The sequence below is a fragment of the Topomyia yanbarensis genome, chromosome 3 (genome assembly GCF_030247195.1).
Source record: "Topomyia yanbarensis strain Yona2022 chromosome 3, ASM3024719v1, whole genome shotgun sequence".
Taxonomy (NCBI): domain Eukaryota; kingdom Metazoa; phylum Arthropoda; class Insecta; order Diptera; family Culicidae; genus Topomyia; species Topomyia yanbarensis.
In genome coordinates this window covers 367,571,684-367,589,789 of record NC_080672.1, presented here as the reverse complement: position 1 = coordinate 367,589,789, position 18,106 = coordinate 367,571,684, and the positions used below count along the sequence as shown (strand labels likewise).

Below are 18,106 nucleotides of genomic sequence, written 5' to 3'. Positions count from 1 at the left end.
TTAAAAAGGATAATTAGGTCGGTTTCCTCGGTTTATTTTTACATACTCACCTAAACAAATTAACGCGAAGATTGAGACTAGTTGGAAAGCCATCTCGATCGTCTATTCCAAGTGGTGTTGCTTCAAACTGATACTGAAAACGTTGATCCAATTCTTTTTATAGTCACAATTTTAAACTGACATCAATAGCGCGCTACTATGGTACCAAACATTCGCACATGTCCGTATAAAACTTTATGCTATGATCTTTTGTTTGTTTCCAATTGTTTGATATCGATAAACAGAACTGTCGGTCCGGTCGCGGTCGATTCGTGGTTACTTTGCATAATTACGAGCTGAGAGGTATTACCAAATACTGAAAATTTCAATGTCAAATTAAATCAGATCATTGATCTACACTACCACCATATTTTCTACAAAATTCGATTATTATTGGTACGCAAACAAATAGTAATCAATTGCAATCCTTACTTTACTATGAGCAGAGAATCCCTATCTACATGGTACTAGTTTACAATAATGCACAATGTAAGCCCGAATATTTTAATGTGTAGCTGATAGTTTTTTCGCTTTCCGGAAATACTGAGTAAATATTGAAAAAATGTTTTCTTGAAAACAAAATAATCAATTCATATAATGTGTGAATTTATCAAATTTATTGTATATTTTTGGAAAATCAGTAAGTTCTGCGTAGTACTTCTCAGTGGTAGTACATTTCCGTCATAAGTTTGGAATCGCTTTAATGAGTATTGAAACACCTATAATGACTATTGCAATACCTAACTATACGAGGCGAGTTTAAAACCAGGACAGTCGGTAGGGGCCTTCCCCGTTACCTTTCAATCGACTGTGCCTTCTCCGAAGGTTTTCGGCAGTTACAATGTTCTTGAGTCTGGCAAGCAGAGTTTCGGTAGTAAAAAAGCTCTGTGGCTCTGGGGGGAAGAGCTCTACCAGTAAATTTTTCGTGGGAAATCGATCACCGTGCTATTTTGGATTTACACACACGCCGTTCATGTTACACCACCACCAGCGAAAGTTTCATCTTGTCGGAGAAATCGGAAATCTTGAATTGAGCAAATGAGACGAAAAATTATGAGATCGTCTATGCAGGAACCGGCGAGGAGTTCAGAACTAAATACACGTCATTGAAGTAAAGCAGAAACATAACGGTCCCAAGTAGGTTCCCTGCACTATATCTGGCAATCTTCAATGACAACCATTTTCTCTCAATCTGAGAGCTAGGATCGAAACAGTTGCAAAACCTACCGTTTATTCCAAATTTCTCCATTTAATCGATAGGTTGGTGTTGGTAGTATCAGTTTGAGCGCAACTTTCCATACTCACTGTTATGTAGTATACTTGCCTTTGTTAGTCGCTGTTCACCGTCCACAAGACGGAAACAGGTGTGCACATTTTTTTCTGTGTGTGAGTGCGGTTGTCATTTTTCTTCGATGAAGCCGAAAAAACAAGAGGATATGAAGAAGAAAAGCACAAACAGTTGATGTAGTGGGTCCTTCTGTTGCCATTAGTTTTGTTTCGGTTATTTATTTATTTATTTATTTATAGTTAATATCAACGGACACAGTGTGGTCCTAATGGTAATTTCTTAATCTATTTAAGAAAGTCAGATTGTAATCTGCTACGTGGAATGTCTAACTCGGATGACACTCTGTTGAAAATCCGCTGCAAACCAATGATGGCACAATATTATTGCGCCATCATTGGTTTGCATGATATTATTGCGAAGAGAATGAGGACGAACGTTCATATTTATCGCACTAAGTAGTTCGGGACAGTCGATTCGATCGTGCAAAATATCCAAAATCGTCATAGCACGGGATAGGTCTCGCCGCACTTGCAATGTGTCTAGTCCAATAAGCAAACCACGACTTTCGTAACTTGGCAGCTGGTGAGGGTTGTGCCAAGGAAATTGACGAAGGGCAAACCTAACAAATCTGCGCTGTACTGTCTCAATTCGAGGGACACCGTTGAGATAATGAGGATTCCACACAACTGAACAATATTCCAGTGTTGAACGAACGAGTGAGCAGTAAAGAGATTTCAAGCAATAGATATCTGAAAAGTGCTTAGATATTCTCATAATGAACCCCAAGCAGCGTGATGCCTTTGCGACAATATAACTGATATGCTGCTTAAACGTCAGTTGTTCATCGAGAAAAATTCCAAGATCTTTGACACAATTCGATCTATCAATCGTGGATTCTGCTAGACAGTATTCGAAACGAGTTGACGTTTTTTTCCTGGAGAACGTAATGACCGTGCATTTCTTAGTATTTAGGGTCATTCGGTTGATTTCGCACCATTCCGCAAAGGTTACCAGTTGGCGTTGAAGGAAAGTTGCATCATCAGTATTCCGGATTCTGTGGTATAACTTGAAGTCGTCAGCGAAAGACAACCGTGGTCCTTCTAAACAAAAGTTGACGTCGTTGAAAAACAGAAGAAAAATCAATGGACCGAGATGGCTGCCTTGTGGAATGCCAGATGAAGCGATGAATTCTTCGGATACACAATCACCTATCTTGACTGCCAGACGACGATTACTGAGATGCGATTGCATCCAGCGCAGAATATTAGTACCAAAGCCAAGTCTATCCAACTTTGCCACTGCAATAGCGTGATTAATCTTGTCAAATGCAGCTGAAAGGTCCGTGTAAATAACATCAGTTTGAAGGCCGTCAGACATGGCATCTGTCACATATGTTGTGAACGACAGAAGATTGGTAGATGTTGAACGTTTCGGCATAAATCCATGCTGAGTCTCGGAGACCAAGGTTGTATAATTTTCATTCGCCTGAATGCGAATTAAACTCATCTGCCGAATGGCTTTCCGTGCTAGATTTATCGAAAGGCAATACTTGAAAGAACCATCGAACAGATTGAAAACGAGAGCCGAAATCAAGCTCGAGAGAGTGAGAGCGACGGGAGACAGAGAATAAACTAACTCACAGCATAGGTTCATTCATATGCCATTCTCCTCAGACCATTTTCGTGTAGGCAGTGAGTCCACACTCGCACGAATTTTCGGAGCCAATAATCATGAGAATTAAATTCGCAATAATTGAATGAATCGCTTTCGCGTGAATGCCATTCGTGAACGCCATTTCGATGCCGGTGCTGTTGCTGTTCTTGTGCGCGTTGGTTATAAGTATCTACGTAATTGATTCTCTTGGAAAACGAACATCGGAATACTGCTAGCGGCTGGTGGCTATAAAGTGTTCTGCCTCGCTTCCCTGATTAGGAAGGAACTGATTTTAATGGGCTGCTGCCGTCTCCGGGAATCAAAATATTACGTGAAATATTACCTGATATAATAAATGAAAGCGCGCACGTCTGTCGTGAAATGGAGCGCAGTGTTCAAGGCATTCCAATAACATAAATCTTGAGCGTTTTTTCAAAACGTCATATCTGCAATGAGTTACTCTCTTTGTTTACTTTCTCTTCTGTTAATAATTCGGTCACTTTAACATTTATCCCTCAGCTCTTTGCATAATATGCTAGCTAAAACCACCGTCTTTCGATCTGTACTGTAAAATAAGTGAAAAGTGTTATAGTGACGCCGTAAAAATCGAAAGAGAAAGTATAAACAGAGAGTAACTCATTGCAGATATGACGTTTTGAAAAAACGCTCAAGAAATCATGAATTAATTTGGCGGAAAAAACATCGCAAGTAAATCAATGGTTTGTAAATTAAGGGGTTACACCATCATAAAGCGCGAAAAAAGAGGTAGGGTGATGAGCCTATTTGCGCTATGTTTCTATTATCACCCATTTGAAGCCGTTGCACAGTGGTCCCCCTATAGGCCAATAATGCAAAAAAAATATTTCGGCGAAGGCGTGTTTTTATCTTGCGATTACATCGTTCTGTATGTATATTTTATAGTTTCATAATTAATTTTGTTAATACTGAACTGGTTTTCTTAGTATATAGAAGAATGCATAGGGTGGCTCGTTATTTACCGATAATGTAAATAATATCGATAATCGATTGCTCGCCAGAAAAATGTTTTTGTCGATCTGTAATTTTTAATATTCAATTTTTTTTCAGATAACACTACTATTAGCTTTGTATTAAATGATAATTTTCAGTTTTTGGAGTGTAAGGAGAGCAGAAATATGGGTTTATTTGTATAAATAATAGGAAAAATTAACCTAAAAGTTTTCAATATGACTTTAACTAACTTTGTCCCTCGATATCCTTCCCGAACTTCTTTTCAAAATGGTCGTCAGACGTTCCACTTCCACTTAAACTAGGCCTCAGCTGCGCATCTCTGCGCCCAGAATGCCTAGAAAATCTAAGATGTTGTACATGTTTAACGGGATAATGCAAGACGAAAAACTTTATATCAGACTGTCAAATTATATTACGATAATAATTACTACTGATCTCGAAACTATATAGCTTCTTTGTTATTTTCCCAAAATTTCTTATCGATCGAATTATTAGAACTTGAGTTATATCGATTTATTTGACGCTTCTCTTTGAAACACATGTCACTACGGAATCTTCGATGTACGAGGCAAATGTCTCACTCCACTTCGTATTACAACTACGTTCTCAAGTACAAGTAGTATTTCTCCTTTTTAAAATAGTTGGTACTCGGAGTTTTTTTTATTAGGGGATAATTTTTATTGTAGGAAAACACATTGTTTGTTCACGAAAACCATCATTTTAAAGGAAAAAAATACACGATTTATTTAAAATTCGAGATATTATGCTCACCGAAGACGATATCATAATATTTGCGTTTAGGTGCAGAAGCTACAATTTAGAGAACTTTCGATAAATAACTATTTATTTTTTACCAGCGCAGCACAACTTGTACTATTCGATACTAAAAAAAATTCTGGAACAAAAAAAAGTAAATGTGAATCTTAATGTAATAAGAAAAGCCGTATTACACTGTTAGGTGGATATAACCGATTTTTTTTGCGAAATTTGAATTCTGCGACCCAAATTTACTATAGAAATGCAGCTTTATATAAAAATTTGCATTAAATATATTTATGACCGCCTCTCTTAAGGAATGGAACCACTGTGCGTTGGTTAGAGCAGTGTCTGCCATCTTTGTTCAACGCATTGAGTCAAATGGTAGCGCAACAATAGGGGCACTCGATTCGAGTTTTCATTGTGCTCAAACACGAGAATTATTGGTATATATTGGTTCTTAACAACGAAGCAAAGCGGTTGATGTCAATTTTTACGCATTCCATTGATTGTAAGGCAAGAGATTACCAATATACAATAAATAGATGAATTGAGATCTTGTTAAATGGAATTTATAACATAACAAATTTAATCGAGTAATTTCATCACAAGATGGAGAAATCAATTTCGAAAATACAGTATGATTCCGTTTTTGGCATGCTCCCTTTTTGGTATACTCCGATTTTGGCAACAATTGGGTTCCATTGTTGGCAACAGTCTTGTTGTACTTAATAAGTCTTTTAAAAATTTACAATATATATTTTGTATCAATTGATATCACATTTGACTTTATTTCCAAAAATTGGAGTCATATTAACCCTTAAAGGCGCAAATCAATTTTTTATAAAATTTTGTGAAAATTGTCTCATAGCTTCAATACATAACTGTGATAATTTTGAGATGGTTTTCGCAATGTTGTTTTAAAACAGCGTTATGCATTTAAGGGTTAACTGAATTTTACACTATACGTGTTGTATTTAATGTTTACAATATGTATATAAATGAATTATTTAGTGTCTGACGGAATCAATTTTTATAATAAGACCCAGGGTCTTTGCAATTTGAGAGTTTAGAACAGAGGAATGCGCATGCTTGCATAATAAGACTAGTTCTGGAGAAAATTTTCAATAGAACCTTAGTAACATTGGGAGCCTCTTACTCTTTCGATTATTATGACTTCGCTACAAAACTTGGCACTTAATTTTCATTACATATCGAAAGCTGACCATAGTGCGTCCCAAAGCCGTATAAAGGAATACAAAACTAATAGCACCCAAATAGTTTGTTTTAGCTTTATGCAGGGGCGGCGAAACACTTTACGCCCGAGTGGGTAGAAAGCAATGGGGTGAGGGGTCCATTAGTAAGGATTTTTTCCCTTTTCGCAATGCACACGCTGACATTACATTCACAATAAATCACGTTCGTTTGAGCAAATGGAATTGTGGTACATCGATGTTTTCAAATGTGTGTAGTGCGAGATACATGCGTTGCACATCTAAATTTTTTGAAATGGTTCAAAATTTCGAGTGGGTAATTACCCACTCGGTTATTTTCGAGTGGGTAGTACTACCCATACTACCCACGCTTTCCGCCGGCCCTGGCTTTATGTCTTCGGCAAATTTGTTAGTTTTTTTGGTGATTTTTTTTTTAAATGAATGGAATTAGGGTGGTCCTTGTGGTTAGGGTGTTCAAAATATCGACTGTCTAGATGTGTGAGGTGTACTTGCGCAATGCCCTACAACATAATAACACAATTTAATGGGAGCAAGTTTGCTGAATAAACAGGGCGATGTATAATGGTTAATTTGTTATAATTTTTTAAAAAGATTTGAGGTAGGGTGGCTCTTGAAAAATCGGGTTGTTTACCTCTCAAATGCATTGTTCTAGAGATTTTTGGAACTTTCATTGGCGCATATTTTTACCGTAGCACTGATGTTTCAATCCATTTTGTTTGAACAGTTGCAAGTGATTTTTACAACAAAAATGTTTTGTTTTTCAAACCTACATATCTTCAAGCATTGCAATTCGATTTTCAATCTATCAATTGCATTTGAAAGATCAACGATTGGTTTGTTATGGAGATTTAATAAATGTAATTATTTTTTAAAAGAGCTGTGTTTTTTAAACAAAGTTGTTCATTAATTTTCAGAAAGAAGAGATAACAGCCCCAGGAGCGAAATCAACACTACCATGCAGTGAATCGTTTGAGTTTTGACGTCCAGTGGACCGAATAAAAGCGATTGGGATTAAATGATATGTCACACCTCCGTAACAAGGGGCATTGCGCCCGAGAAGAAGATTGTGAGAATTTTACTTTTTTATTTTGGTTATAGAGATTTTAACCTTAGGGCCATTTGCCTCTTTTTGGGTTAGAGAAATGTTTTTTTTTTAAAAATCTCAAGGCAATCGATTTACTGATTGAGCTATGCCCGTTATCTCGAGAATTCTACTGGATGACGGCTGAATTTGATTAAACATGAATGAAATTGAATTTGCTAATTTTTTTCTTTCATCTCGTTCCGTTTCACATAATATTAAACATCCTTGAAACATTTTAGAAGTGGTAAATTGAAAATCCACACTTTAAAAATAATGTTCTATTTTTGGCACGGTTCCGGTTTTGGTAACTGAATAAAATAAAATTGTTGCCAAAAACGAAATCCTACTGCACTGTGAAAATTTCAAAACGATAAAAAATCATTTGCTCTAGTTACATTTCGATCAGCTAAAAAATGGTTTCGAGAAAAACGCGGTTCTAGTGGTCAGAAACAATCTGATAAAAAGTTTGATGGTCTGATACATTTTGCATAAGCGGTCCAGGGTTGGGGTAATTCAAATTTCTGATGTACTTTTGCGGTGAAGTGTTTATACACATTAAAAGTAAGAGATCGAACCGTATCAGCTAAAATATGTGTAATTGCTCCGGCTTTCTAGCAAAAAATAAGTTCAGCAAGTCGGTGAACACATTTCAGATCAACAGCTCATAAACCGTTACAGGGTCGGATAAAAAAAAATCGGAGAGAGTTCGAAACTTCGATTTTGAAATGTTCTTTGAACAATAACCTCATTTAATTAAAATCATTTTTGGTGGTCTAATTTAATTTGGAAGGAATTTGAGTTTAAAATGAATTAAAATAGAAACTATTTTAAAATTTCTCAACAAGTTGAAAAATTTCGGGAGGGGTCCGGACCCCGAGGACCCCTCCCCTGGATTCGCCATTGAACGCTTACTAGGTCCGAATTAACCCAGGTCCCCTAGGCCTTTCTCTAGGACCGACTGGGTACTATATTGCTGTTATATGCAAATCTTTCTTTTTTTCGATAAGTTTGCTACATTTACAACTCAACTTGTTACGAAAACAGCATTGCAATAAAATTCTGTTATTTCATTTTGATCGGATATGTGTAGGAAAACTTGTAAATGTTAAACTTAATGTAATATAGTGAACTGTGATTATATATGACCTATTTGATGGAAGCACTAACAAAATAGCTTACAATGATAGAATACATATAAAAATACATTAAGTGAAAATCAGTTAAAATGTCAGTTTAAATACAATTTATAATATTTCAAATTATACGGTTCATCAAAATCAATTAATTCTAAAATATGGTTCTTCTACCTTGTAGAACCCGTATTGCAACGTAGAATTTATATGTTAGGGTTGAAAAAAGTTGCATACAATAATTACCTATAATTTGCTTGCGAAAATTGAAAATAATCCCATCGTTATTTTGTTCTACTAAAATTCTTACTGATGATGGCGGTAATTTATATTTTTGACATTCAATTTCTGTTTCCGACTCTGCACTTGCTAGGATAGTTTGCATTGGACCTGTAGACTCAATTTCCGAATAACTCTGTCTTACGCAATACACTGTGCCAAATATTTGAAAAAGCAAAAAGTTTTGATGAACAGTTTAAAAACACTATAGCACAGTGACTATAGTATCGTTTAGTCATAAGTTTGCAGAGAATACAAAATATTTCCTTATAGTGTTATAGACCGAAAAATGACAATTTCATTCCTATCACCCATATCCTTTTTGACTCTCCATGCAATGGCTCGTGATTATGGTTAGTGGGTAATGCTTGATCAATTTATAATGAGAGGACAGCCCAGTGCTATGGGCGGTGGACCTGCTGCAATGGTTGGTAGTAATACACACACACACACACACATCATTGGAAGCGCGATAATTTCTTTGCAAATCACTGCACACGTTCGAACGCTATGCATCTGGTAGCCTTTTTATCTACTGACTCTTTATCCAGCAGCCAAACACAACACACATTCTTTCAAAAAAAATTCTCACGTGTGGCGAAAATCACATTCGCATGAAAATGCTGCCTCCAGATTCAGTGAGCGTGGCATTCGGAAGAATTTGCTTCATCCATCGAACGAAATGCTGTGTGAGCAATTCTAAGCTAGATTGTGCCAGCCTCTACTCAACTACGCCACTCATCAGGCATTGTATTCATCGCATGAACAGAGAGAGGGGGATGAACAAACTATTATGAGATTCGACGTGTGCATCATCACAGCACAAAGCGAAACGGGAAAAAATCGACGTTCACTCAGCAATCAACAAGCTTGCTCGGAGATATAGGGTAAAGACTTAATTTTCGCCCCATTAGGGAGGGTGCCACACTATTCTATTAATTACGCAGTCTACAGTCGATGCAATGCACATAAATTGGCATCAGTATCCTTGTTTCGTTCCCAAGAACCAATTTAATACCAAAAATGTCCTGAGAATGGGGAAATACTTCTGTTTGAGCGCCAAGAAAACTCGAATCGAATGCTCCTATTTTCGCACTACCATATGGGCCAATGCGTTGGACAAAGATGGCAGACGCTGCTCTAACTAACGGCTTCAAATGGGTAGGGCGATAATAGAAATAGGGCGAAAATAGTCTCCACACCCTACTGTTTGCAGTGGCTGAAGATGGGTTCCAGCACAGTCATTTCAAACAGCTTAGGAACTGCGCTTAGCGTTATAATACCGCGGTAGTTGTCGACTTCCTTTTTATTGCCTTTTTTGTAAACTGGAAACATGAAGGAGGATTTCAAGAGTTTGGGAAATACTCCGGTTGTTTTGTTTCGTTTCGGTTATAGTTGATTTAATCGTTTTCTTAGGTAAAAGGTGTTCTAATCGACAAATTCGAAGTGAAGCTCGGCCTTTTCTCACTTTTCAACGTGCGCCAAAGGATCAAGATGCTCGTTCGGATGTTGATGTTTACTTCAAGGGCCCCGGCCGCCATGCTTAATTTTGCAAATATAATACTAATACACTCAAAAGTGTCAAATGTTCCCACCTTTCTCTCCATCTTGCACCGTCCAGCCATGAAACTGCCCAGGCGCGACATGTAACTCACTTAGTCTGCTTCCACTCGGTTCATCATTTTCGACCATTTTCTTGATGTTGTATGGGTTTTCACGATTACCTAGTTTGAGTTGTTTATAAAACCAACGGGTAACGTTTGTGTATCCGTATTTTTTGTCATTCACTTAATTGTCGGGGGTGCTGGCAGTTGATTGGTAAGTAGCAGGCGTATCACAATGATCGGACATGCTGTCTGTAGATTATGTTGTTCCAGAATTCGTTGGTGGAAGGCTGCGATTCCGGTTGTTGGTGATTTAATTGATGTTGTTGGGTTTGCTCGCAGTTGATGTTGTTTCATTAGAGGTTTTCGCACATGGTTTGGCACATAGGGATCTGTCATTCATATGTGCAAAGCGTGATTTGAGATTTGCTTACACTTTCTAGTTCTTATTGAATGTTCAGGTATGAAGGAATAGGTGTCGTAACTCGCATTCTCATGATACGAACACCATTGGATATACCTGGAAAAAGTTTCCAGGTTTCAAACTTTCACCGTTACGTACTCCGACATGATGGTTGTAGTGAATTTATTGGTAGGACGCGTGGATAGATCGTGCAGATGCACTTCAGTGTTACCATCGTCAATCTAAACGGTTATCTTGGTTCTAACGTTGTCATGCGCAACGACGTATTGCATGTTGTTTCCCATAGCCAAACTTTTCGCCATGGCAAAATTTGTAAGTGCTATCAGTACCGCATTACGAGTATGCGCTTTTATTAATTATTCCACTTCACGAACACAAGGCCAGATTGGACAAACGACCACTGTATTGTACTGAAGATTGTTCAAATTTTGCTGCTGAGTTTCAATCATTTTTAAATAAACGATGAAAGTAACGGTGCTTTATTGTTCACACTGGCATGGGGCAACTGTTATTTTCCGATTGCTTTGCTGGCGCGGTACATGTACACAGCAGACTGAATGTAGAAAGGTACATTTGATTCACTGCACAAGCAGAGTGATTTTAGCTTCCGATCCGATTAATATGAAAAAGAGGAGTAAATTGGAACTGGTATTGATCCTGAAGGGGTTCCATAATCACCAGCTCGAGATAGCGCTCAATGAAGTTAATCCACGATAGTTATTGATGTTTCGCCATTTTCCCTTTTTATGAAATGGATTTCCAGTAAAACGAAAAACTGCTACTAGCAAGAGAACTCTAGAAGAAGCAGAGTCACCAAAACTTCGATGTGTCTGTTGAAGTACCAAAGGAAATTTTTCGGATCCCGGATTTAAAGACGATTTAGGACAAGAAGAAACTCTGGTAATCATTGTTTCATCGACATTGATAGCAGCCAGATTTTGGTCCAAAACTGCCATCTAAGAACGGTTGGTTTCAAAATCGTCCAATGAAGGACGTTCGTTGGACCAATTTGGACAGCGTCCAAATAACCGTTCAACAAACATCCATCGTTGGACTCGTGTTGAACGATTTTGAAATAATTTTTTGGACGTCTCGGTGGGTGGAATTGTTTTGATTTGTTCGGTTGCCAAATTTTCTTGCAAACAGACTACACCTCATTCATATGCTCCATTCATACGAACGCCTCTTTCACTTCTCAATTTCCAAAAGTAAGCTGAAAAGAGAAATAACGAGGTACATCGGATGGTACAATTGTGAGATTCGAGTGTATTAAGTGTTTGTCGTACTCTGGAGCAGAGTGAATAAAGCAAAATCTCTATAATTAGAAATATAACGGGTGTTCAATAAAAATGAGAATGATTTCAACACCTTTCTGTAATTAACTGTAATTATTAGATTACTGGGTAGGGAAAGTTATGAAAATTTAGCCATAGTACTCAAGGGAGAGCAAGGATGTGAAATGTACAGGTAAGAAAACTAGCAATGGCAGGGTCATTAGAAACAGGCTTAAAATCTTTTGTCTTCTCCTGGCAGGAGTCGAGCTTAGGCTGCATAAATACAAATCACTTCAGTCTACCAACATGCCTCCTGGTAAAGACAGACTTGTCTCTCTTTACCGTGAGAACTGACAAAACCCGCTACCACTAACCGCAATGGCAATAGTCTAATAAAAATCTATCCCGGCATTCGAAAGGCAAACAGAGATGAACAGCACCATTTCATTGATGCTATTCGTCGACAGGAGGTTTTCAGTGGTGATATTACATGGCTTCTTTTTTGTCTGATCAGCTATCAATGGATAGCTATTTGCTCGCGACCACGGTCTCGCCTTGACCAAAACGTGGCTCGAGAACCGTACTCTGTCACGCCAGGTGTTTGGTTCAACATTCGACGTTTACCGCTGAGACCGCAGCGCTCTCAACTGCCACAATACCTCAGGTGGTGGTGTGCTTATCGCTGTTCGCCATGGAATAAAAGCCCGAGTGATCAACGATGATCGGTGGGTGGGCTCCGAGAAAGTGTGGATGTCAGTGAAACCTGCCGATAGCAATGTTTTCGTGTGTGTCGTGTATTTTGCGTCTGACAGAATTCGTGATTTTAGCCTGCTCGATATACAACTTTTCTCTGTTTTTTTCATCACCTCCATCGCCACTTCGTCTGATGATATTGTTATATTGGGCGACTTCAATCATGGATAACTTCTGCGCTTATTTCGTTCCAACCTCGATGGAAGGCAGCTCCAAATCAGCATCAAGGACTGTCTATCTGCACCATTCTTCACTACATCCGGTATCCCACAAGGAAACCATCTTGGTCCAGTAATATTTTCCGCTACTCTAATGGCCTCAATATCAAATTACAAGAACTCATTTTTTTCTACGACATGAAAGTTTTTCGACAAATACGGAATAAAACCGATGCTGAGTTTCTTCAGATTTAACTGGAGAGGTTTAGTGCGCGGTGTGATCTAATCTAAACATAATGCTTTAAACCCAAGAAAATGCTCAATCGTTACTTTCACGCGGAAACGATATCCGACTCAGTTTGACTATCATTTCCTCAACACGAGCATTCCAAGACGCTCGAGGCCGTCTGCCAGCGTGGATTGCCCTACAATCCTCGGTCGCCTGATTTTCAAGCCCACGATTTCGGGTGGTTTTCCGGACTGGTTCGAATTACGTAGTCGACTAAGACAAGGTGATGGACTGTCCAGCCTGGACGGGGTGCGAAGCGCGGGGTTTGAACGGTTCGTGTGCCGCATTACTAACGACGTGGATGTAATCGTCAGAAATATGGAGACGGTAGCAGATTTGTATATTTGACTGAAACGCGAAGCAACAAGCAACACGAATTTGACTGTGTCCATGACTAAGTACATATTGACTAACGGAATTGCGCGCGATTGGGACCATCTGAGCAGCAGTATTACGATCGACGGCGACGTACACACGCTGATTGGACCGGTGGTTCTCTACGCGCATTGCTCGAGGAGAACCTGCAAGTACTCGAAGTATTCGGAAGGAGGGTACTGGGAACGATCGTCGGTAGTGTAGATGAGAACGACGTATGGAGCAGACGGATGAATCACGAACTTGCCAGACTCTATAGTGAACCAAATATCCGGAAATTAACTTTAGCTGTAAAGGTACTATGAGCGGTTTCTCTTGTTATTACTGCCGGACAACAATCCTATCAAATTGTCATTTACCTCCAGTCCGGCGGGTGCAGGACGCAGAGGCGCGCAGCCTGCACGGTGGTTGGACCAAATGGAACATAATTTGGCGAGTATTGGTCCCATAAAAAGTTGGAAGCAAGCGACCATGGATCGAGTTCAACGAAGATTAATTGTGGACCAGATTCAATTCTAAGGGATATTATAACACAAAAATTAATTATTTTCATTTTCATCGCAATCCATGTTGTCAGATTCAGATGATCATTTTACTAGTTGATTTTAACTTTCGATACATATTTCCAGAAACGATAGGTTGAAATAAACCACATACTGTTTTGTTTAGATGTCACGAAGGATGATTTTTACTGAGGCAAATTAGTCGACGAAAATAATTCAATGGTCAATGGTGAAGGGTTGTTGTACGTCAGATTACAGTTACTAGAAAATATTTATAATGTATCTATTCTATTAATTATTACTATTTATTACAGTTAAGTATATTGTTTAACTATTGAAATACCCTCTAATTAAAATCAAACTTTATACGGTAAAAATATTATAAAAACAAAATTACCATATCGCATAAAAGAGGTGCATTTTTCGGCCTATATCACAAAAATGGTGCTTGATTGCGCGATTGATTATAATTCGACGCACACCCGCACATTTGTATAAATTTAAACAAACGGAGCTGCACTGTATCTGCATCCCGCAATACTACACCATCAAATGACAATTCCATTCAACGACCTGCGTCAACTGACATCGATCTGTTTACTATGCATTTTTGCATTGCGCAAGCGCGTGGTAAATGTTGACATTCATACTAGTGGTGGTGAGAAACGAGTATCGTTTCCGCACACACATCGAAGCACGTTTTCAATCCAATTTGTAATCCAGAGTTGCCAATTCTGTGTATAACAGATTGGACAATTTCACAGAGCTTTTTTCTCTATTCGTTATAGATTGGAAAATAAATTTTAGCAGAATTGTAATTTCAACATGAATACACTCATTTTCGTTTAAATCGATAAACAGATTACATAGTAAAGCTTGGGTACTACATCCCGTAGCGGAACTTCATTTTCTGTTTTGAATGACTTGCCCCTTAAGGTACAGTGTTCCAGAGTATAGGATAATTGCATGGCTACACTGAAAAGAACGACATGGTAGTTTCAACTACATAGTCATGGTAAAAATGACCATTTTCAACATAGTGTTAAATTTACCATGCTTATTTTATGAACTACCAGAAAATGCTTGAAGCTACCATGCGGCTCGAATAAACACTCATGGTATGCTTTACTATCATGCATATTTGATTTGATTACGATTTCATGGTCTAAGTAACTACTAAAATGTTCAATTCTACTGCTTGACTTGTTATCGCTCTTCCGACATCTATCAATTCCATATCAACATTTGAATAGGGCTAATAAGATTTGTAAACAATCTTTTGTTTGGCTGATTTCTCTTAATTTGTTATCATTTCAACACAGAAAGCATTTGAAATTGATTCTACCAAAGGTAAAGATGTTGATTCATGTGTATTTTTCATAAAATTCAACTCAGTAGCGGAAAAATGAGTGAAATAAGTTTGTTTACAAAAGTCTCATTAGCCCTTTTGAAGAATTACTATTGAATTGTACTATACGAATATAGTAATAATAAAAGGGTTTACCAATGTTTTTCAACTGAACACGGGTTACGTTTAAAATTACTAAAAATGTGGCAACTTATACCTGCTGTTCATGCTTTCCGCCATGTTGTAAATCCAGTATTTTCTCCACGATCTCAATTCTCGCAAGATACAGTTACAAGAAGTCGTGAGAATGTACAAAAGTTGGAAGTTAATGACAGTGAAAATACTAATGCCTGACTGTGTTACTGACCCAGAATCTATTATTGGTGAATATTTATATAAAATATTTATAACACTGAATCTGAATTCAATATTTCTTCAGCGTTTAATTTGATTATTGTTTAGAGCTGGAAGTTGGAAAAATCGACGCGCGTTATATCATTATCGGTAAGATCTTGTTGTATGTTTAGATTGCACTACTTTTTACTAATATTAGTTGCAGTTCGCGGTTTTGCAATTCTACACTCAAAGATTTTCGATGCCCATCTGGTCATTTTGGACAACATTTTGCAAATGATGTCTTGGTTCCGTTTCCAACGAATGCACAGATAGTTTGCACGATGTGGTGAAGCGGTAGAGAAGACAAGCGTGATAACTACTAAGCAGTTCCCTTTAAATTCTTTGGGAAATGTAGGAGATTAAACTTTTTATCAGGTAAATGTTGTAGATAATAAAAATATATATAAATTACATCAGAAAAATGTGTTTTTAATTCATCTATAAGAGTACTGACCGTATACAATATATACTATGGTACTATTATAATATGGTAAAAACCAATAGTAATTTCAATCAGCTATCAGTTTTCAAAACAACCATTTACAAGGTAATGCTAACCATTAGGTAAAAACGGAGACATAGTAGAAATTACCATTATATTACTATGAAATAGTAAAGTATACCATGTCTGGTTAAAAGAATGGGTATGGTACGAATGATAGGAATCATTCTCTGGTTAAACATGATATATTGTCTACCAAAATTCACTGGTACAGCCTTTTTAATTTAAACCCCTAATATAGTAGTTTATACCATTGTCTTCGTTTCAGTGTAGTAAGTTATGCGCGATTCAAAACCGATAAATAGATAAAAGTTTCTGTAATAATGCCGACTTTTCATTGCTCTGTTTTGACCGACCTTTTGGGGCCTATATACGAAAACGATGCACCGAACAATCTGACAGCACTGTCGAAGTTATTTTATTTTGCTTTTGCGCTGTTTCGTGTTCATCCATTCTAAACCTGCCGTAACCGTAGGAACGTACTGCAAGAGTGACTTCGTATTATCGCAACGAGAGTGAAAAACATCACCAATCGAAGCCGAAGTGTCCTCAAGTGAACGCAGTAATCGACGGATTAGATTAGCGAAAAAAGTTCTGATTTGTACAGATTTCCAACCAGTACTACTGCTCGTTGCGATCAGTGTCCACAGTCCGGGTTCTGTGCGTGCGTGAACGATCCGTAGTGTCCCGTTATTCGCTGCGGTTCCGATGGCTGATTGTTGTTTTATCGAAGGCAAAGCAAAACAGTTTACTTCGACCGAGTAAATTTAGCACGGTTGCTTGGCCGCAATTGCGCGGTGTAGTTTAAGCGTTCACAGATTAGTACAAGAAGAAAATAAAATATGAGTGCCGAGACGGAACTACGTCACCGGACCACCGGCGATGAAGATTTATCCAAAGACTCCAAACGAAAACCATATGACGACGGTAAACAACCCGCACAGGAGTCGACGACGGCGGAAAGTTCTGACCATGTAAGTCAATTTGAAAGTTCTGTGCCCGAGCAACAGAAATAATGGAGCAAAAACAAAAAGCTATCGTTTCTGTTCATCATGCAGAACCAGATATGTTTATCGATTTTTCTTCAAAATCTCCTCCCACTGAAGGTTTCCTCTCATCCGTTTTGGTTGGCTTGGTATTTTTTCTCAACGCCTGCCTGGAATTCTGTTTTCAGCATTAATTCAATGCAATTCATGTTGTTTCATTATGTAATGTAAAATGAGTTTATGGGGAATGAAGATAACAGATAAGAGATAGCAGTCTTCCACATAATGCACAGCCGTATAAAGTAGAAGCACATTTTTACTGACGATGATGGCATAAGTTGCTTTTGCGAAAAACAAAAATAACGCAATGTAGCAACATAGGTTAATCCAAAGCACAAAGGAAACTATACCATCAGATCAGCAGCCCATCGTACCCCCGGCTAGTTCCAATTAGCCTAATTGAATTTGTTTGCACCGGGTAGCACTAATCGATAAAAAAAAACCTCCGTCGTAATCTCTCCGGGGAGTTTCGTAACTTTTTCTGGCTAAATCCAATCAGTTGCACTGGACTGACCTGTCTGTCTCTGTTGAACATATTTCGACAGTCTCACAACACAGGTGCAGGCCGGATATATTTGACCTTTAATTCTTGAAAAACTTTGATAGGACGAAGGTAACTATGAGGGACTCTTTTTGTTGTCACTTTCGTTGATAACTCTGTTGCATTTAGACTTTCTTCTTTGATTAATATACCATCCAGAACCATCATCTTTTGATCTACACTAGAGCATGATTGAGATTTTTCTCTGGTGTCGTAATAATCAATAAAGAATGTAAACAAAGCTGTTCTTAGTAAAGCTTTTTACAAGAATCAGTTCAACGCTGAATGACTTAAAAATGTTCTACTAGTGGAACATTTTTCTCTTATCTCCTCAGAGTAGGGAGGAAGGTCCGATAACTGAGACATAGCAGTTTACTATTTGATGGATAGAAATAAGTGCTGTGTTTGGCTTTGATGGATGAATTATAATTAAACTAAT

At 37.9% G+C, this 18,106-nt stretch overlaps 2 protein-coding genes across 3 annotated transcripts in view; one reads left to right on the top strand and one right to left on the bottom strand.

The window, feature by feature from the left end:
- LOC131692014 (uncharacterized) overlaps nt 1-18,106 on the bottom strand; it is a 29,695-nt gene that overhangs the window by 493 nt on the left and 11,096 nt on the right. The window contains exon 2 of the mRNA XM_058978840.1: nt 51-355. Coding sequence (XP_058834823.1) covers nt 51-93 — 43 coding nt within the window. The 5' untranslated portion in view covers nt 94-355. The remainder of the gene's footprint in view (nt 1-50; nt 356-18,106) is intronic.
- LOC131692012 (phosphatidate cytidylyltransferase, photoreceptor-specific) overlaps nt 16,525-18,106 on the top strand; it is a 71,510-nt gene continuing 69,928 nt past the window's right edge. For both annotated transcript variants that reach the window (XM_058978838.1, XM_058978837.1), the window contains exon 1: nt 16,525-17,054. In XM_058978838.1, coding sequence (XP_058834821.1) covers nt 16,923-17,054 — 132 coding nt within the window. In that variant the 5' untranslated portion in view covers nt 16,525-16,922. The remainder of the gene's footprint in view (nt 17,055-18,106) is intronic.